This window comes from Enhydra lutris, unplaced genomic scaffold (assembly GCF_002288905.1).
Source record: "Enhydra lutris kenyoni isolate GAN:26980312 unplaced genomic scaffold, ASM228890v2 scaffoldscaffold11, whole genome shotgun sequence".
In the NCBI taxonomy this organism is placed as follows: Eukaryota; Metazoa; Chordata; class Mammalia; order Carnivora; family Mustelidae; genus Enhydra; species Enhydra lutris.
The window spans coordinates 38664243-38686234 of record NW_019154095.1 but is presented as its reverse complement, the minus strand read 5'-3'; the positions used below and the strand labels follow the sequence as shown (position 1 = coordinate 38686234).

The following is a 21992-nucleotide window of genomic DNA, read 5'->3' as shown; positions in this document are numbered from 1 at the left end:
GATGCAGAGAAGTCTCTGTGCTGAGGATAAGTGAGGTGTATGTTTGTAATAGAAGAGCCACATGGTCTTCTGGATTAGACTAAAATAGGTATAAAAGCCACTGGCCTTTAATTTAGGTTATATTATTTCCATTACTTTATGAACTGATCCAATCACTTTATTGTCTTAGCTCCTCATAAAAGGGAGCTAAAGAAGTCCTGTTAAATAACTGCTAAAATAGCATGACTATTACATAAATATAAATTCATAACGGAAAATCTGAAAGAACAATTTTAACTTCTATTTCATTTGTTGAATGATAGACTTTTAAGTTGCAGGATTTAATGGGGTATTTAACCAGAGGGAAAGCCAGAATTTCAGGGGTAGAAGGAAGGAGGTAGTATAATATGTCCTAACTTGAAAAGACATATTATTATAGTTTTATACTTAAAAAGATGTATAAAGTCTGCTTTTATAATACCCACTTTATATCCATTTTACTCAGTAGTCTATACCTAGTGCACCTAGCACAAGGTCTGACACAGTAGTATAGTTGACCCTTGAACTATGCTGCGGTTAGGGGCACCTCCTCCCCCATGCGGTCAGAAATCCATGTATAGCTTCTGACTCCCCCAAAACTTAAAAGTCTGCTATTGACCAGAAGCCTTACCAATAGCATGAACAGTCAAGTGACACATATTTTGTGTTACATGTACTATATACTATATTCTTTCAATAAAGTAAGCTTAGAGAGAAGAAAATGTTAAGAAAATCATAAAGAGGAGAAAATACAATTATACTTCTGTACTGAATTTACCAAGAAAAATCCACGTATGAGTTGACTCACACAGTTCAGGTTCATGTTGTTCAAAAAAAAAAAAAAAAGAAGGAATGATCAAATAAAGGAAGACAGAATATATACCTTAACAAAATCTTCTTCACTTATTGGGGTGTTCTGAAGGCAGGCTTTATTTTCTACTTAGTAGAGATTATCAAGGAGGGAGGAATATGAGATTTTCATTGTCTGCCAAGTGGGTAACTTAAAAAAGCCTGGGAAGTATTAGTCTAATAGGAAGATCTCTGAATTGGGTATCTTTACTTCTCACCCTTGCCTTCTAACAATTAGTTGGATGCCATTAACCAAATTGGTTTTATTTTTATAGTTTGTTTTCTCTCTTTCATTTGATTAATGGGGATGACAATACATTCTCCACCTTTTTACTTGAGTAGTAATGAGAGTCAAAAAGGATAGTTGTCAAAGTTTACAGACTTATAAAAAGCCCTGTCTTTTTTTGTTTAATTATTATTTACAGGCTGCCTAAATTGTATCTTTGTGAATTCTGTCTAAAATATATGAAAAGTAGAACTATTCTCCAGCAGCACATGAAGAAATGTGGTTGGTTCCATCCTCCTGCCAATGAGATTTACAGAAAAAATAATATTTCTGTCTTTGAGGTAAAGTAGATGTTTTATAGTTGTCTTCCTGTCATTTCAAATATAGTGCCACCTATTCTGTGTCTAATTGTACTTGGGTTTTTTTGAAATGTTATTTTACTGTTGTACTCATGATTGAGTCCAGTAATTCAGCTATTATGATGAGAAGCAGAATTAGGCCAATCCAAATGGTACCAAGGTCACACAAGCTTGATCTCAGAATAAATTATTCTGTATTTCAGGATTCCATTTGGTATAAAATGCCAACTGATTGTTTATGTTTAGATGTGATAAAATTAGATAAATTAGATAAAATTAGAATCTATGAAATAGTATTTAAATGAAAAAAATTTTCTCTTGTTCTACTTAAAGGAATATTTTGTAGAGGTATATTCAATAGCCATAGTAAACCTTATTTTGTAAAGATACAAAAATATATTTTTTTTTCCGCTTCATCATGAGGATATGACTTGGGCTGTGTCTGTGATTCTGTGTTGTTAGTCCTGGGTTTCTGGCTTCTTGATCCTCAGTTCTGTGGTGTCATTGCCAGGTGTTAATTGAGTCCCTGCCACGTATTCGGTTCTGTTAATGACTGTGATAGGATTTCAGATTGTCGGGATCTGCTCAGTCTCTAACTTTCTTGATTTTCTCTACACCTTCATTTTAGGTGAGCAGTAGTGAAGCTCTTCACCTTGCGGGAAGGAGGGTGGGGGTGGTGTACAGTACTGTTTCAGAATACCCAAGAGCAAACTGCTTCTTACCTTAAGCACATATCGGTGTGTATTTTAAAAGAAGTAATACTGAGTTACTGAAATTCTTGAGTAGGTTTCTGTCCTGAAATGTCAGTGTCTTAGGGTTTAATGTGGGCATTCATTGGCCTTCACATAAAAGAACAAGCTCTGGCCACTCCCAGCAACACAGGTGTGTGTCGGGAGAAATACACTGTAGTGCTCCTGATCTTGCCAACCCAGTTCCAAGAAATATCTCATTTGCCAGGTTTCTACCTAGCGAACCTGCTTGGTGTTTCTGGCAATAGTTAATATTCCTGAAAACAGCTTTGTTTGGGGGTAAATCTGATCATTGTGGTCAGACTGCAGTGCTTTTGGCTGCTGGCATAGATAGGGCTATAGTTACACCTTGTTTTACTTAACAAATGTATTTTATTTTTTAATTTTTGTAAAGATTTTATTTCTTTATTTGACAGAGATCACAGGTAGGCAGAGAGGCAGGCAGAGAGAGAGGGAGAAGCAGGCTCCCCGCTCAGCAGAGAGCCCAATGCAGGGCTTGATCCCAGGCCCCGGGATCATGACCTGAGCCAAAGGCAGAGGCTTTAACCCACTGAGCCACCCAGGTGCCCCAACAAATGTATTTTAGAAAAGGTTGCTTTTAGATCTTTTGTTGAATTACTTTAAAAAAATGAGTCAGATCAGCTTGCCATCTGAGGGATTACAGCAGCCAATCTTGTTATAAAAGCAAAAAGTGCTATTTTTTAAAAGATTTTATTTATTAATTTGACACAGAGAGAGATCACAAGTAGGCAGAGAGGCAGGCAGAGAGAGAGAGGGGGAAGCAGGCTTCCTGCTGAGCAGTGAGCCAGATGGCCGGGCTCAATCCCAGGACCCTGAGATAATGACCTGAGCCGATGACAGAGGCTCAACCCACTGAGCCACCCAGCCGCCCCCCAAAAGTGCTATTTTTTTTTTTAAGATTTTATTTATTTATTTGACAGACAGAGATCACAAGTAGGGAGAAAGGCAGGCAAAGAGAGAGAGGAGGAAGCAGGCTCCCTGCTGAGCAGAGAGCCCGATGCGGGGCTCGATCCCAGGACCCTGGGATCATGACCTGAGCCGAAGGCAGAGGCTTTAACCCACTGAGCCACCCAGGCGCCCCCAAAAGTGCTGTTTTTAAAAGGGTCATCATTTCCCTGTCTAGCTAATCGTACTTTGTTCAGGTACAGTATTTTTATTTGTTTAGTTGTCTTAAAACAGCAGGTACCCTAATTCTGCTGTTGAAAGGATAGTTTCCAGGTTCTGGTCACCGATAGCTTCTCTTAGACTGGACTATGGATACTCACAGATATTTGTAAGTGATGTGCATTATTATTCTAGAACTAAAGAGCCACTTTCCTGATGATTTTGTTCTATTATTTTCCTCTAGGTTGATGGGAATGTGAGTACCATTTATTGTCAGAACCTGTGTCTCTTGGCAAAGTTGTTTCTTGACCACAAAACACTCTATTATGACGTGGAGCCATTTCTTTTTTATGTACTAACACAGAATGATGTCAAGGGCTGCCACCTTGTTGGCTACTTTTCTAAAGTAAGTATATCAGCTTAAAATTTGTTTGAATTCACACGGAAATCTGAAACAATCTTTGTCAGTTCTCACTGGAGACACTACACAATACAGCACCTTCTGGGTACCACCTAACTTTTTGGAAAGGAAAATAGAAGGAACATTCAGAAACGTACCAAGTGCTTGAAGGTGCTTAGTAACATTCAACATACTGTACTCTCCTAGGAACATGGGCTGCCATTTATACTCAAGAGAAAAAGTTTTTAAATGACTTCTCTTCCCATGGTAATAACTTACCGTGAACTTGTGAAATAAACACAGTCATTACCTCTGTGAGCTCCTTCTCAGTTTAAATCTTCTCTTCCAAGTTTAAATTTGAAGAATAGAAATAAGAATAAGATGCCATTTTTATTCAAGGATATTTTCTCTCCTTCCTGTAATCTTCCATTCTCTTGGGGAGAACAAAAGGTGTTTTTTTTTTAGTCAAACAACATAAAGTTGTACTTTTATTTAAGCTAGCCTATGAAAAAATCTTACGTGTATGAAATAGTTACATGGAAATACCAGCTTTAAGTATACCAGTTAAGTATACTTTTATATATATTACCTGAGTTTTAAAAGTGTCTACTCCCGACATTTTGAGATTGTTTTTTGTGAAGTTAGGTACAACTGATGGGAAGATGGGACTGCCCTATGTAGCACCAGAGCAGGAAATAAGAGAATCTTTGAAGTGGTAGATGAATTTTCCCATTTTTAGAGTGCCACACTGACTCATCATTTATAGCTTTGCAGATTGATTGGGACTCAGATTCCTCTGCTCATTTTAGGCAATGGCATACTGTTTCTGAGTTACAGATGGTGTTAGATCGCATAATTTTATGTTATTCTTACTCTCCTGGGGAGGTTGCTTTGTGGGTAATGGCAATGACTTAATATTGTCCTGTCTCCTCCCAGTGGGGTATTTTTTTTTTTTTTCTTGATGTGCGTGCTATTCTCAAAGGACCAGGGCTTTGGTTTTGATTGTTAGTCTTTGTTTCTTTTTTTTTTTTTTTTTTTTTTTAAGATTTTATTTATTTATTTGACAGACAGAGATCACAAGTAGGCAGAGAGAGAGAGAGAGAGAGGAGGAAGCAGGCTCCCTGCGGAGCAGAGAGCCCGACACGGGGCTCGATCCCAGGATCCTGGGATCATGACCTGAGCTGAAGGCAGAGGCTTTAACCCACTGAACCACCCAGGTGCCCCTGTTAGTCTTTGTTTCTTAATAATTAACATTATTATTCAGTCTTACTCGCATGTTGTTCTAAAATCTTCTTTACCAGGAAAAGCACTGCCAACAGAAGTACAACGTTTCCTGTATAATGATTCTTCCCCAATACCAGCGTAAGGGCTATGGCAGGTTTCTCATCGATTTCAGTAAGGATTATAATAATATAATTTTTCATTATCTCTTCTTGTGGACCTTCTGTATATATATATTTTTAGAGATTTGTAGATGTTTATTGGTTCCTAGTATCTTTCGTCATACTGCAGTATAGGACTTTGGAAACCTAAAGTCATGAATTTTTTTCTTTTGATTGGACATGAAGTATTTTAAAATAGCTTACACCAAATACCAGCTTTGTGTGATGTATGCAAGTTCTTTGAATTTTCAACTCTTAATTTACAGGTGGAACTTAATTTTATGATAATTCTAACTCACAGCAATACTCAATACATTGTATAACTACTTAAGCTAGTACAGTAAAGAAGTACAGCACTTGCCTTATTTTTGTTACCTAATCTGAGAAAATTTTTAGTAACTTTAGTTATGGGCTCTACCTAGTGGTTGAAACATGCAGTGCACCTTAAAAAATTTTAAAAATAAATGGCATAGGAAATAATTTAATCAGACGTGAAAGCTAAGCAGCTCTAAAAAGTCATTGTAGAATTTGAATTTTGTTTTACGTGTTGATATTCTTGCTTAGAAAGTAAGTATATGTTTACAATAGATTTTATATTAATTATAACAGTGATTTTTGAGGGAATATTTTGATACAGGCAGTTCTTCTAAATATTAGATGATTGTATCACTAGTGTTAAGAAGTTAATTCTCAGATGGACCAGTTCAGCTTATTCTAGTTGGCCTTAGACTATACTCCTGACCATATTTTATTGGAAATATGTGCCATTGATTATTTTGTATGTTTTCTTGGCCTTCTTAGATTAGTAGTAGAGAGTGCAACTCCGATTATTTTCTTTAATATCAATATATTGTTTTGAAAAACGACTCATGTTTGGATATGTTATGCCATTTTTGCCATTAAGTAGCAAAGTTAGAGGAAAATATTTTATTATGCTAATTAGTTATACTTTTGTGATACACAGCCAGCAATCTACGATTACAGTATTTGTTTTCATTTGCTTTTCCTAATGTAATCTTTATTTTCTCACATAACTATTCACAGACTGCTTTTAGTAGTTTTCTTTGGTGACAAAAAACTGCATTTCTTCTGACATCTCCATTGTTGCTGCTCTTAGAATTTATACCTTTCTCTTTCTGTTCTTGAGAGTCCTGCTCTGGACAGGAGGATAGATACCACCATACACTCTCAGGGACACCCTCACGCTGACATCCTTGCTCACTAAGAGTTAAGGTGAAAGGTCAGTGTGAGGAGTGCTTTGGCTGAAGTGAGAAGTTGCCATCTGATTCACTCACAGAAGAACCACAGTCTTAACAGATAGGATTACCTAAAAAAACGAAGGCATTCTTTTGTATTGTTCAACAATTCAGGTATAGCTGTTGCCATCTGGTGGTCCTAATAAAACATGCAAGGGAGGTTTTCCCCACATAAAATAAAAAGCATTATTACCTTAATCTTAATGCATCATATTAATATGAAGTCCTCTGATTTTTTTAACGATTTGAATATTTTAACAATGTGATTTATAGTACATATGGACAAAGTAATACTTAACTAATGTTCAGTATATACAAATTACATAATCTTGTGCAAATGTGTGTTGAAATGATTTTTCAGTTTTGTTCTATACTACTTAGATTGGTTGTGGAAGAGGGAACTGTTATTTTGGTGAATTAGCCTATTTTAGGCTCTCTGACATATTTGTGATTCGGGGGTTTCTTTAGGTTATTTGTTATCAAAGCGTGAAGGCCAAGCAGGGTCTCCAGAGAAACCATTATCCGATCTAGGTCGTCTTTCCTACATGGCTTATTGGAAAAGTGTAATATTGGAGTGCCTTTATCACCAAAATGACAAACAAATCAGCATTAAGAAGTTAAGCAAGTTGACTGGAATTTGCCCTCAAGACATTACTTCCACACTCCACCACCTACGAATGCTGGACTTCCGTTGTGACCAGTGAGTATCACATCTCTTTGTATACTTTCAAAAGATAATTAGATGGAGATGTTTGGATCAGGCAGCCAGATTATCAGTGAAAGGGCATAAACAAATATAAGTGGTACATTTGGTGATCCTGAGACATCATTTTTGTTTCTATATTTGATACCATTTACCACATTTTTTTAAAAACCATTTTTTCTCATCTTTCTTCTAACTTTTAGACCTAAGCTATAGGGGCTTTTCTTTTCTAATGCTGGGAGCGCCTTCACGATACAAGAAGTAACGGCTTTAGAAATAACGTCTAGTAAAATATACCCATGATTTATTTCTATATAAGGTGGTACAAAATACAGGTTAAAGGAATTTCACCTCACCCTTATCTAGAGGGGTCAGGAAAAGATCACAGAGAAAGGAAGGAGGCACTGGGCTGGAAAGATGGAGGTTAGGAGATAGGATACAGGAGAGTAGCAGCAATTGCAGAGGTGGGAAGTGTGAGACAGTGAATGTTAACATCACTTCATACATTGTTCTCATTGAGCATGAAGTAGCTGGCCAACTTCATATTTCCTAGCCATCTCATATGTTGGCATATTTCTGTATTTCATGCTCCTAGGTGGGCTGTATTTGAAGCATTTGTCATCATCTCCAAGGTTTTCTGGGGGTTATAGCTCCATATTCATGGTTAGATATTCCTTGTACGTTGTTGATTGCTATAAACTTTGCTCTGGTTCCAGATTTGTGATAATTCGCCGGGAAAAACTTATCCAGGATCACATGGCAAAGCTTCAGCTGAATTTGCGACCTGTAGATGTAGATCCAGAATGTTTGCGCTGGACTCCTGTCATTGTCTCCAATTCTGTTGTCTCCGAGGAGGAAGAAGAGGAGGCTGAGGAAGGAGAAAACGAAGAGCCGCAGTGCCAGGAAAGAGAATTAGAGACGAGTGTAAGGGCATGAGTAGTCTCTATTTTTGATGAAAGAAGGCTCTATTTTTGGTTTTCATGAGTATCTGTGATAATGTGTTACAATAACTTAAACCAATACAGTCAATTCACATTAGAATTTCAGTTGATTTCAGTGATAGAGATTTCAGGAAGACTGGGTTTTGTTTACCTATTTGTATATTTTTAAGCCTTGGATCATTTGGAGACCTTCAAATTTGTTACAGTGTGTTATTTAGAACTAAGAATTCCATACCAGAGTGCTGATAAACGGCTAAATTTTAAGCTATGTGGCAGTAACTGAGGAATCTGGATCTAATTTAATTCTGACCATTGTTAAAAATAAAATGAAGATCCCTTTTCCTTAAAACATTAAGGAAATAATGTAAACGTGTATGTTTTCTAGTAGAGCACTAAATAATTCAGTGGGTACGCAAATGTCTTTCAAACATTAAAGAGTTAATGAGGGACTGTAAAACATTGTATAGTGTTCAGTATTTTTCTTTATGTGATGCATATCTTTCTCTGTTCTTTTTTTAAGCTGTGCTTTCGTCCTTTAAAAATCTATGTCCTCCTTTGATAAACACAGTTTCACGCCCGTTTAATGTAATTTAATTTTTAAAATGAAATTAAATATTCAGAATAAAAATAAAAATAATTACAGACATTTTCTTTCATTTTTTTCAAACACCCCCTTTCTCTTGCCCATGTCCCAGAACCCATCTCCTCTCTGTTTATTAATTTTATTGCTGAGAAATTTGGTAAATTATATCACTTAGCCTTTATAAGAACAATGCTGTTCACTTTGTCTTTTGAAGGTGGGTTGCATAGTGGCTAAGAGCGCTAGCTCTTGGGTCAGACTGCCTAGGTTTAGATCCCAGCTTCCACATTTGCCATTGCATGTCCTAGGGCAAGTTACTTGTATTTTTTGTGCCTCACTTACCTTATTTATAAAATGAGGATATAATAATAACACTTCATAGTATTGTTGTAAGGATTAAATGAATCTTATAAAGCATTTAAAATAGTGCCTAACACATGAGAAATATTCATGATAGCTATCAAATAATACTTTCTTTTTTAAAGCTCTGTTTCCTTTCTCTGTATTTAAGAGGTCAGATAGGAGGTATAATCAGATAAGACTGCAAAATTAATCAGCATGGTTTTATTTTATGAAATCAGGTGGGAAAGTCTGCATCTCGGGAGAACAAAGAACAAGATTCTTATTCTTCAGTAGAAAGTGAAAAGAAACCAGAAGTCACGGCACCAGCCAGTTCCGCACGTCTGAACAAACAAGTCCTTCCCCGTGATAGTCTTCCTGCAAATAATCAGCCATCCCGGAGAGGCCGCTGGGGGAGGAAGAACAGAAAAACCCAGGAACGTTTTGGTGATAAAGATTCTAAACTGCTCTTGGAAGAGACATCAACTCCTCAGGAACAATATGGAGAATGTGAGGAAAAATCAGAAACCTCCCAAGAACAATATACTGAAAGTGAGGAGCAGTTGGCAGCCTCTCAGGAGCAGCCAAGCCAGGATGGGAAGCCAGACATTCCCAAAAGAAGACTAAGTGAGGGGGTTGAGCTGTGGCGAGGACAGCTGAAGAAGAGCCCCGAGGCACTGAAGTGTAGATTACCAGAAGGCAATGATAGACTGCCCCGTCGCTATAGTGATGGTGACAGGGCTCTCCTCAGAGGCTTCAGTGAGAGTAGTGAGGAGGAAGAAGAGCCAGAAAGTCCTCGGTCCAGCTCTCCACCAATTCTTACAAAGCCCACATTGAAGAGAAAAGTAAGGTTTTTCTTTTGACTTGTTTCTTTTGACTCGTCTGTTCTTTCCCCAGTGGCAGCTTATTATGCACATCTGTCTATAATGGAGTTCTGAAAAAGTAAATATAGAAATTGTTAGTGTGTTAATTTTTTAGACTTTATGTCTCGGTATATTGTAGCTTATGATTTTCCCAGTGAACATTTGAAACGTGGATATGGCTCCTGTGGTTCATGGGAATGAACGTAGACGTCATAAACTTACTTAAGGGCTGACAAACTGTTTTTCAGCTTGCTGTTTTGAGGTGGTAATCATGACTTTCAGGGATTTGTCAAGTATTTTAAAAGTACGTATAAATTAGAAATGCCTGTGTTAGAAAAGGAGAAAAGTATCTGACAGCTTGATGGACAGAGGTGCCCTAGGTCAGGGTACTCAGGCTGTTCGTCGTAGGTGGGGTGGGACTTTTTTCCCCTGTGTTCTCTTGTCCCCTCTCCATCTCTCCCTTTTTTCTTTCAGTCGTTCAACTTAACTTGGTTTTAAAAATATTTTCTCAACTTTATCTTGTCATTTTGCAGACTTTGAATGATAGCCAGTTTATAAATGTGTTGTGATCACAACACATGTCCCAGGCTGTGGAGTGAACTTTAAGCATTGCCACAAGCCAGCCAGAGCCCAGCCCCCTGGATGAGCCACCTCAGAGTAGCGGGGTGACAGCTTTCATCCAAAGCAGTGAAACTGTTCCTTTCCTTAGCAGAACCTTATGAGGGGGGAAAAAAAAGCATGGCTATATATAAAAAAATAAGTTTTTAATTTTAGAACAGTTAGATTTATGCAGTTATTGCAGAGAAAGTACAGAGAGTTCCTGTATTCCTTACAGGCAGTTTCCCCTGTTGTTAACCTCTTACATTGGTATAGTATTTTGCCACGAATAGTGAGCTAGTATTTTTTTTAACTTGAGTCCATACTTCATTTAGATCTCCTCAGTTTTCCTGTATGCCCTTCTTCTGTTCCAAGACCTCATCTAGCACACCACATTACACATACTATTCATGCCTCTGGCCCCTCTTGGTCATGATAGTTTCTCAGACTCCTTGTTTTTGATGACCTTTACAGTTTGATGAGTACTGGCTAGGTATTTTAGAATGTCCCTCATAATATTAGAATGGGGTAATATGTTTTTGGGAAGAAGACCACAGAGGTACAGTGTCATTCTTATCACATCATATAAAGGATGTCTGAATATATATGTATGTATACACACACATACACACCAAACATGATAGTATTATTGTCAGTATGACTTTTCACTGTTGATATCAGCCTTGATCAACAGGTTTGAGGTTGTGTTTGTCAGGTTTCTCCACTGTAAATCAGTCACTCCTTTTTTCCCCTTTCCTGTACTGTACTCTTTGGAAGGTAGGTAGTCATTGCCATTCCCACCCATCTCTTTACTTATTCAAGCACTTACTTATACCAGCTTAAACTCAAATATTTACTTTATACTTTGAGTTATACCCAGCAGTACCACTTGATTTAATTTGTTGCTCAGATTGTTCCAGCATTGGCCATTAGGAGTCTTTAAGTTTTGCTCCCATCTCCCTTTAACTTAATGCGTACTATCATCATTATAAGGGTTTTTTGTTTTGTTTTGAGCACTTCCTTAACTTTCTAGTACTGCAGGATATTCTCGGTTCATCTTGTATATTTCACGTCCCAGTTCTAGAGTCAGCCATTTTTCCAAGGAGCATAGTCAGACATGCTTAACCTGGTTTGAAAATTGTACTCTCAACTAAAAGGACTAGTAAATTTAAATTTGAAGTGGAGAAAAACTCAACACAGGCTAACTCTGCCATTCATTACGTGATCAGGAAGAATGTATCTTTGCCATTTCAGGCTTGTATTGCCTATTTATAAGATAAAAGTTATGCTATTTCCTTGTGTAAACATGAGAATATTGTAATAGGCAGTGAGATCATACACAAAATAATTGAAGTTCTTAAAGAGATTCTCTTGACTGGGAGTCAGAGACTATATTTTACAACCATTTTTATACTGACTGGATATGTGACCTTAAGCAAGCCCTGTAACCTTTCTCACCTCTATAGAATGAAGGATTGGATTAGATCATTTCTGGTGCATCGTCTTTATCATTTTGTTGTATCTATTATGAGCTATGAGACAAAGTGTTGTTTTTTTTTTCTTGAGGTAAAAAGATGTTAAAGGACTAGCTTCTGTGTCGTTTCAATATTGAAATGGGCATTTAAATGTAACAACTATTAATAAGGGAATTATAGTATCTGCTCTTTGGGCATGCCTTTTATAAAGTTGTATTCAATTATCCAACATCTTTCTGTGATAACTATGTGTAGTATCTTACTGTAGTATTTTGAAATAATACTCACAATGTCTCTTTGCAAACAGTATACCCATTTTATATATGCTTATTTTGTTAGATTCAAAAACCATTATGTTAATAGAAACATTTTTGTTAACATATTTTGTTAGATTTGTTATGTTTTGTTAACATATTTTGTTAGATTTAAAAACCATTATGTTAATAGAAATGATTGCATTCTTTACGTTAATGTTCTTCCTCTTTTAAATAGAAACCAATTCTTCACCGAAGGAGGAGAGTCCGAAAGCGCAAACACCACAACAGCAGTGTGGTCACAGAAACTATTTCTGAGACCACGGAGGTGTTAGATGAACCTTTTGAAGACTCTGACTCCGAGAGGCCAATGCCAAGATTAGAACCTACGTTTGAGATTGATGAAGAGGAAGAGGAAGAGGATGAAAGTGAACTCTTCTCTAGAGGATACTTCCGTCGTCTCTCCTCACAAGATGTGCTCAGGTGTCGGTCCTCTTCAAAGAGGAAATCTAAAGATGAAGATGATGATGAAGAGTCAGATGATGCTGATGGTATGTTTTACAGAACTGTTGCTTAGGGTAGTTTTATTGTTTTTAAAGAAACAGGCTGTAAGTGATAGCTGCACGCCCTTCCACCAAAAGGCTGAAAAAAACGACTCTCCCCACTAAGCAAGTAAAGGATGGCCGACTTGGTAACCTCTCAGAATTTGTGTCAAGTATATTCATCTCCATTTTTTCTTTGAGCCCTCTGTCCTTTTAAAGTTTTTTTTCTAGTTTCCCCTTCAACATAGGACCAATTTTTGCCTCTGCAGAAAGTATCTTGCTCTTAGGAAATTATTCTTTTTGGCCTAATCCTTTCTCAGCCATTATATGAATCTTTAGTAAATGGATGTATTGGACTTAGCATCAGGAAAATATTGAAATAATAACCCTTTACTAGAAAGTACACTCCGTGTACTTAGCTGTTTGTCTAATTGTTGTATGCTGACTGCTTAAAATAGGCATTTAATAAATATTGCTAAGTGGATACATGCTAGGAAGATGGTTTGGTTTGTTTTTTTTTTTTTAAAGATTTTATTTATTTATTTGACACACAGAGATCACAAGTAGGCAGAGAGGCAGGCAGAGAGAGAGAGAGGAGGAAGCATGCTCCCTGCTGAGCAGAGAGGCCTGATGTGGGGTTCCATCCCAGGACGCTGGGATCATGACCTGAGCCGAAGGCAGAGGCTTTAACCCACTGAGCCACCCAGGCACCCCTAGGAAGATGGTTCTTAAATAAGATCAGATTCGTATAAACTGGACTTGCTTCAAATCTGATCAGGAATCCTTCTGAATCATATCTCTAATGTGCCTTTCTCTGCAAGTAGTAAACTTCTGATAAAAATGGTAACAGTGCCTCAGGGTAGGTTAAATTTTATGGCATAGTGTAGAATCTGGTGATTTACTTTTAAATAGCCTTGTCATTAGAAATAAAGAAGCTGGTGGCCAGTATATGTATGTGCTGGGTCACAGATAAGTCATTTACATCCTACCCTAAAGTTTCTGCCAGTGCCTCATGGTGCCTCCATCTGCGGTGTTTGCCTTAACTGGGGTGAGGGTGGGGGGAGTCAGACAGTGCTTTTTTTTACTTTGCTGGGTGAATTTTAAGTAATCTAGTCGTCCACTCTTGGTGGAATTATAGTGTTTATTTGTTAATTGAGCTTTTTATTCTTTAAAAATCAAATTTGCTCAATTTCATACCCAGTTGAAACTTGCATTTTCTCCACTCTCACATTTTTATTTAAGAAATACTTGTAATATAGTGATAAGATGACTGAGTGCTTTGCTGTGAGTGATTTTCCGCAGGTTTATTGTGTTACACTTTGAGGTATATAATGGGAAACCAAAGATTTATTGTGTAAATTTGGCCCTTCAGTAAAATTCTCTCTTGGATCATTGTAGACTGAAATAATATCCCCTGTTTAAATTCTTGTTGACTTGGACAAATTTTCTCTGATGGGGCCATTTCCTTTCTTTATTTTCACGTTATTGCCAACCGTGCCTTTTTAGCTTCCTCCTCGAAATCCTGTTTCTTGCCTTGTGTTCTTCCCTTTAAAAATTAATGGGAAATGTAATGTACTTAATGCCATACCACACCGGACACCTAAACTTGGTCGAAGTGGTACATTTTCTGCTATGCGTAGTTTACTACAATCTTTAAAAATAGAAAAAAAGTAATGGGGAGAAAATAATGCTAATGTCAAATTTATTTCTAATAAATCATTGTCATTGGTGCTTTCACTTTTTCTTCAGGTCAGTATTTGTCTCATACTAAATGCCTTGCGGCTGTTCCCGTACCAACACAACATCGATTGAGCAGTTATTCGTGTAGAATTGTTCAGTCGTGGTCTGGGGTAATTAACTCATGGTATTACCTGAAGTAATAAGGAAACCAGAGAGAGAATATAAATTGCAAACAGGAAAAAATAAGAAAGAAAGGAGCTGATTTTTGACTTACACTGTAGTTGTAATCACTGCCAAGCATTTGCCTCTTTACACAGCTTGTCTCCGTTTTCTAGAGGAGAACACTGACCTGTAGAATAACTTCCTAAAGCTGTGCAGTTGGGGATGATAAACCTGAACTGGTTTTAAGTAGTGGGAGGCAAAGAGTGTTGACCTGGGTTCTTTCCTTGTTCTGCCAGCTCACTGCTTGACCTCGGTAGAGGTCATTATTAGGTTTCTCCTTTAGATTCTTAACTTGAAAGTGAAGGTAATCAGAAGTTTGTGAGGATTAATAAAACCGTTTCTGTTGCACATGTGGTCTCAGAAAAAGGCACTGGTACAAATACAAAATCTTGTAACTTTTTTTTAATGTGTTGTTTTTTTTTTTTTAATCCTTCCTGTATAGATACTCCTATCCTAAAGCCAGTATCACTCTTGAGAAAATGTGATGTGAAGGATTCTCAGCTTGAGCCAGATACATCCACACCTATGAAAAAGAAAAAGGGATGGCCCAAAGGCAAAAGCCGCAAACCAATCCACTGGAAGAAAAGACCTGGTCGCAAACCAGGATTTAAGTTGAATCGGGAAATCATACCCGTTTCTACTCAAGAATGCATTGTTGAGCCCATTGTTCCCATTCCTAAACCGGGACGTAAACCCAAACTTCAAGAGAATGAAGAAACGGTCGAACCAAAAGAAGACTTGCCTTTAACTGAAGAAAGGAAGGAAGAGGAGGAGATGCACGTGGAAGCAGAAGAGGTTGAAGAGGGAGAAGAAGAAGATACAACCAGCAGCGAAGTTAGAGCAGCTTCTCCAGTGGATAGCAACAGTCCCGAGACCGAAACGAAAGAACCCGAGATTGAAGAGGAGGAAGAGAAGCCCCGTGTTTTAGAAGAGCAGAGGCAATCCGAAGAGGAGCAGCAAGAACTGGAAGAACAGGAGCAAGAGGAAGAGGATGAAGTGGCTGTAGAGACAAACCAGAATGAAGACCATGATGCGGATGATGAAGATGATGGCCATCTGGAAGCTACCAAGAAAAAAGAGCTAGAGGAGCAGCCCACTAGAGAAGATGTCAAGGAGGAGCCTGGTGGTCAGGAGTCTTTTTTAGATACTAATATGCAGAGAAGTAGGGAGAATATAAAGGATAAAGATGAAACAGACCCAGATTCTGAAGAGGAACAGACTTCCCATGAAACATCCGTGGTTTCAGAGCATGTGCCAGGGTCTGAGGATGATCACGAAGAAGATTCAAACTCCAAGGAAGAATTAGTTGAGCTGAAAGAGGAAGAAGAGATTCCTCATAGTGAACTGGACCTGGAAACCGTGCAAGCAGTGCAGTCTTTGACTCAAGAGGAGAGTAACGAGCACGAGGGAGCCTACCAGGACTGTGAAGAAACTCTGGCAGCCTGTCAGACCCTGCAGAGTTACACTCAGGCTGACGAAGACCCTCAGATGTCCATGGTTGAAGACTGCCATGCTTCGGAACATAATAGTCCAATCTCTTCTGTTCAGTCCCATCCCAGCCAGTCAGTCCGCTCGGTCAGTAGTCCCAACGTGCCTGCACTCGAAAGTGGTTACACCCAGATCAGCCCAGAACAAGGATCCCTGTCCGCACCCTCTATGCAGAACATGGAGACCAGCCCCATGATGGATGTGCCTTCCGTATCAGACCACTCTCAGCAGGTGGTGGACAGTGGCTTCAGTGACCTGGGCAGCATCGAGAGCACCACGGAAAACTACGAGAACCCCAGCAGTTACGATTCGACCATGGGCGGCAGCATCTGTGGGAATAACTCTTCGCAGAGCAGCTGCTCCTACGGGGGCTTGGCATCCTCCGGCAGCCTCACCCAGAACAGCTGTGTTGTCACTCAGCAAATGGCCAGCATGGGCAACAGCTGCAGCATGATGCAGCAGAACAGCGTGCAGCCCGCCGCGGCCAACTGCAACATCAAGTCCCCTCAGAGCTGTGTGGTGGAGAGGCCTCCCAGCAACCAGCAGCAGCCGCCACCCCCGCCGCCCCAGCAGCCGCAACAGCAGCAGCCGCCGCCCCCGCCGCCGCAGCAGCCGCCGCAGCCACCGCAGCCGGCACCCCCGCCGCAGCCGGCCCCGCAGCCGCCGCCGCCTCAGCAGCCGCAGCAGCCGCCACCGCCCGCCCCGCCGCCACCGCAACCCCCGCAGCCACAGCCCCCGCCGCCACCGCAGCAGCAGCCCCCGCTGTCCCAGTGCAGCATGAACAACAGCTTCACTCCCGCGCCCATGATCATGGAGATTCCGGAATCGGGAAGCACGGGGAACATAAGCATTTATGAGCGGATTCCGGGGGACTTCGGGGCTGGCAGCTACTCTCAACCGTCAGCCACCTTCAGTTTAGCCAAGTTGCAGCAGCTGACTAACACCATTATGGACCCTCATGCCATGCCTTATAGCCATTCTCCTGCTGTGACTTCCTATGCAACCAGTGTTTCCTTGTCTAACACAGGGCTGGCGCAGCTGGCTCCGTCTCATCCATTAGCTGGGACCCCTCAAGCACAAGCCACCATGACGCCGCCCCCGAACTTGGCCTCCACCACCATGAACCTCACATCACCTCTGCTACAGTGCAACATGTCTGCCACCAACATTGGCATTCCTCACACACAGAGGTTGCAAGGGCAAATGCCGGTCAAGGGGCACATTTCCATCCGCTCCAAATCGGCGCCGCTGCCCTCTGCGGCTGCGCATCAGCAGCAGCTGTACGGCCGCAGCCCACCAGCGGTTGCCATGCAGGCCGGCCCGCGTGCGTTGGCTGTTCAGCGTGGCATGAACATGGGGGTTAATTTGATGCCGACCCCCACCTATAATGTCAATTCCATGAATATGAACACCTTGAATGCCATGAACAGCTATCGAATGACACAGCCCATGATGAACAGCAGTTACCATAGTAACCCTGCCTACATGAACCAGACAGCACAGTATCCTATGCAGATGCAGATGGGGATGATGGGGAGCCAGGCCTATACCCAGCAGCCTATGCAGCCAAACCCTCATGGAAACATGATGTACACTGGCCCCTCCCATCACAGCTACATGAATGCTGCTGGTGTGCCCAAGCAGTCACTCAATGGACCTTACATGAGAAGATGAGCAAGATGAACTTGCAATTAAAAACTTAAATATATATAAATAAAGGAACCTTTTATACTGACAAACCAGAGAAAAATGGACCTTTTTCCAGTTAAAATATTGCTGTAGATTTAGAGGAATTTTTCTTTGGTTTATTTTATTTTTTAGAAAACCTGGTCTTCTCTTTTTTTGGGTTCATTTTTTTCTGGGTTTTGGTTTTCTTCACAATCTTGAACATTTTACAATAGAACTCATCTAAAAATGGATTTGGGGATAGGGGAAACATGCACAAAAATCTTTTCATAATTAAAAAGAGCCTTACTTTCTTTACACACCACATGGACAGAATTTGTGTAAAAGTGAATTATCTTTATTTTATTTTAAGATGTATGTTTCCCCTCACTGTTTGCAGCTCCCAATGTTGTCACTTTTAAATGTTATATATACATCTCGGGGGGTTAACCAGACCCTTTCCTCCTAACCCAACCTTTCATTTCCTACTTCATTCCAGCAGGAGGCACTTACGGGAGACTCGGACGGGGACATGGAGAACAACCCAAGCTCCTTAAACTTATTATTATTGTTAATATTATTATTATTATTATTATTAATAAAGCGAGGCAGGAAAGTGCTTCTCCTTTTAAAATCCCCTCCACTCCCTACACACACAAACACACACACACACACACACACCCACCTTTTGAAACCTTTCCCCAAGAATGTTTCTTTATAGATGGACTTCATTGAAATGTTTTTCTTAAATCAAGTGTAATATAATTTTTTCTTTTTTTCTGTTGTTTTTGTTTGTTTGGGTTTTTTGTTTGTTTGTTTGTTTACTATTCCCACTCAGCACTCAGAGACACAAAAGTACTGTAAGTCTCAATTAACAGCAGAATCTCAGAGGAAAGCTGTTTGCAATCCTAATCCAGCTTTGGAGGAATAGAGATGGTCAATTAACAATCAAAAAGAGGAATTTTGCCTCTTGTTTTTTACCACCTGGTGAATCAGCCATAATGCACATACTCCACGCAGCCTCTTGTTTTAGTATGTACTTTGAGATGCTAAGGGTCTTGATTCTTGAGCCTTCGACTCTGACTAAACTCAAACAGCAGTCCCCAGTGATTAGCCTCTTACATTCTTACATAAAGTGTTGATGGATGACTGTGCATTTCAGTGATTTGAAAAATACCTGACAAACATTTGACACTGTTTATTTTATGTTGGAAGAGATGACGTAAGGGAGATCATGGTGTGAGTGTTATAGCTACTTTAATGATACATACCTCCAGTTTTCATTTGTCTTGAGATCCTGAGTTCATTCCCTGTGAATCAGAGTGCACCAGCCCCTCTCCTGTGAGTGGTTAAAAGCGAAGAGGGATAAACCAACCACCAGCATACTAGGGCAAATCTGGACAGCAGGGTTTAGCAGATTCCTATGTTGCTCCCAACTCCCATTATTTTTTCTCTCGTGCAGCCAGTTCGCCCATTCTCTTCCTGTTACTTGCTCCAGGGATAGGTAAAAAATATATATATATCTATATATATGTTCCATCATTAGAAGATGGAAACTATTATACCACTTGGTATGTGCAGTCAAATATCCAAAAGGGGGAAGTACTGCTTAAAGAAATACCTGTAAGCATTAAATTCTCTCCTTTATTTGTACATTTTATATAGATAAATTTTTGAAGTACTAATTAGGCATTAAATTTTTTCAAATGCACAGGTTTGTTTTTTTTTTAATACACTTTAATTGACTTTCTCAATTAAATGTGTTAGGTAGAAAACGGCAGAATTCCACATCTTAACCGCTATCAATTCTGAGCATGTGCAAGGCTGTGTAGGACCCAGTTTCTCTGTATATACTCTTCCAGTTCCCAATCATCTATGTAGAAAGTGCACTGTGCTGCCCTCTTCCTACATCTTCAGCTATGTCATTGCTTCCTGGTTGGGGTGGGGATGGGGTGGGTCGGGAGGGAGGTATCTTGGGTGGAGGGTGGGTCAAGGCAGAAGGAGAAGCTGTTGAAATGAGGGCCGTGAATTCAGTTTCTGTTGGTTTGAGGTTGTGTTTGGTTTCATTTGTTTCTTTAAAAAAAAAAAAATTCAATCGGGCAGCTCCCTTTTCCACAAGCCTTTTTGTGACTGTAGAACTATTGTAGAGAAAATGTTCTTTTCTATATTATAAAAGAAATTATCCAACACAGTAATATTGGTACCTGTCATTTTTTCACTTCTGTTTAAAAAAAATGTATTTTTAGCAAGATAACTTGGGTAATCTTCTAAAAAAGAAATTTAAAAACTCACTGTTAGTGACTTTGATGCCTTTTAAAATAAGAGCTTTTTCATTTCATTCCATCTTTAAAATTTTTTATCTTTGTTGTAGAATATTAAAAACTATTTTAAGAAAGATAAAAATTCTCTTTAAAGAGATCTCTAGAGTGTGTGAATAGAGCTCCAGATGCCTCTAAAAGCCGCATGTACAAATGAAGCTAAGTCTATTCCTGTCTGTTTATATTTGCTTTTCCTGTTTTGTAACCTCTTTGTACTTTGTTCATGGTGACTTGTAAGCTACGGGGAAGGGGTGCCTAGATGCCTTTGTATTTCTCCATGTCATGCGCTCCTGGGCCAGTTGGTCTCCCTTCCTCTCCTTGTATGTAATATCACTTTTTTTTCCCCTTTCTAGCAAGTACTTTCAAAAGAACTCTGTACATTTTAACATAAAAAAAATAAATTATGTTGAGCCATTTTGGATGTCTGCCTTGCATGTGGAATTTTTCTCCCAAATATCTCGGGCTCGCCGGTTCTTTATAAATATTGGCCTTTTTCACATTTCTCATTATATAGCAAGTGTCAGTTCATGGCCTTTACTTTGAAATGCCAGTTTTCACTCATATGTGTGTTTAAAGGCTGACAGTGTAGATAGTTTTTCCTCTTCCAGTGCAAATGGTATCATGACCTCACTTTGGATTTTTGAGGGAAATCCATTTGAAAGCCTAAAGGGACTGTAATTCACTCAACCGAAGAACGGAAATGCAGTTGCACTAACAAGTAGCTCCTAGGATTGGAACAAAGCTGTTTTCTCCTCTCAGCTTACCTGATCATGTCATCGAGGGAGGTTTGCCAGAAATCGAGGTCCTGAACGTTAATGATCTTTTTCAATGTTTTCCGAGTTGTGGTACTTGGCCTCTCTTCATTTAGAAATTTGGATACAAGGTAGACTCCAGAAAATTAGATTTTCTAATCTAATTTAGAACTGACAGCTGGGGGTGGGGAGGTAAGGCAGGTACAAGGTTTAGCGGCCACACTTTCTTGATTTAGGATTTTACCAAGTGTCTGTGAATAGTACCGATAGCAGACATTTGTTTGCCGTCTCACGCCATTCAGGTTTTAGGCCATGTAGTCCAGTTGTCTCCAGAAAAGAAATGATTCGTTTCCCTTTATGTCCTCTGCTTACTTAAGTAACCCAAAGGACCTTGGACCCTTGGACCCAAAGGCTGTCACTTGTACTATGCAGTCATTAGTGGACTATCCCCAAAACAAGCTTCTTGTCTTTGCTACTGCACACTACGTGCTTTAAATGAATTCAACATAAAGCAATTCTGATTTTTTTTTTTTAAGATTTTATTTATATCAGAGAGAGATGGCATAAGGCAGAGGAGAGGCAGAGGGAGAGGCAGAGGCAGAGGGGAAGTCTCCCTGCTCAGCAGCAGCTCAATCTCAGGACTCTAAGATCATGACCTGAGCTGAAGGCAGACACTTAACCAACTGAGCCACCAAGGCGCCCCCAATTCTGATTCTTCTACAAAGGACATGTGACCCAAAGAATGTGTGATACACTTTTTTTTTTTTTAAAGATTTTATTTATTTATTTGACAGAGATCACAAGTAGGGAGAAAGGCAGGCAGAGAGAGAGGGAAGCAGGCTCCCCGCAGAGCAGAGAGCCCGACGCGGGGCCCGATCCCAGAACCCTGAGATCACGACCCGAGCCGAAGGCAGAGACTCTAACCCACTGAGCCACCCAGGCGCCCCTGTGATACACTTTTTAAAGTGTTAACACCTCCACTATATTTAAATTACACTTAAAATATAACTTGAATAATGAAATTCCGTTTATAGGCAATTCATGAATGATCTCAGTAGAGGAGCTGGCTCATTTCTTTATTGTCTACTTTCTGACCTTTTCCCTCTATATCAGAAGGTAGATGTGGGAAGAAAATGATAATACACTTAATTCATGTATGTTGCTGAGAGCCTTGGCCTCAGCCCTGGTGTTAGAATCTGTTGTCCCACA

The 21992-nt window shown here is 39.6% G+C and overlaps 1 protein-coding gene across 1 annotated transcript in view; it reads left to right on the top strand.

Moving 5' to 3' along the window:
* LOC111144432 (lysine acetyltransferase 6A) overlaps window positions 1–18496 on the top strand; it is a 111782-nt gene extending 93286 nt beyond the window's left edge. Inside the window, exons 10-17 of the mRNA XM_022498735.1 lie at window positions 1293–1434; window positions 3571–3732; window positions 5028–5121; window positions 6833–7064; window positions 7784–7991; window positions 9170–9772; window positions 12355–12667; window positions 15003–18496. Coding sequence (XP_022354443.1) covers window positions 1293–1434; window positions 3571–3732; window positions 5028–5121; window positions 6833–7064; window positions 7784–7991; window positions 9170–9772; window positions 12355–12667; window positions 15003–17722 — 4474 coding nt within the window. The 3' untranslated portion in view covers window positions 17723–18496. The remainder of the gene's footprint in view (window positions 1–1292; window positions 1435–3570; window positions 3733–5027; window positions 5122–6832; window positions 7065–7783; window positions 7992–9169; window positions 9773–12354; window positions 12668–15002) is intronic.
* The last annotated feature ends 3496 nt before the right edge of the window (window positions 18497–21992 follow it).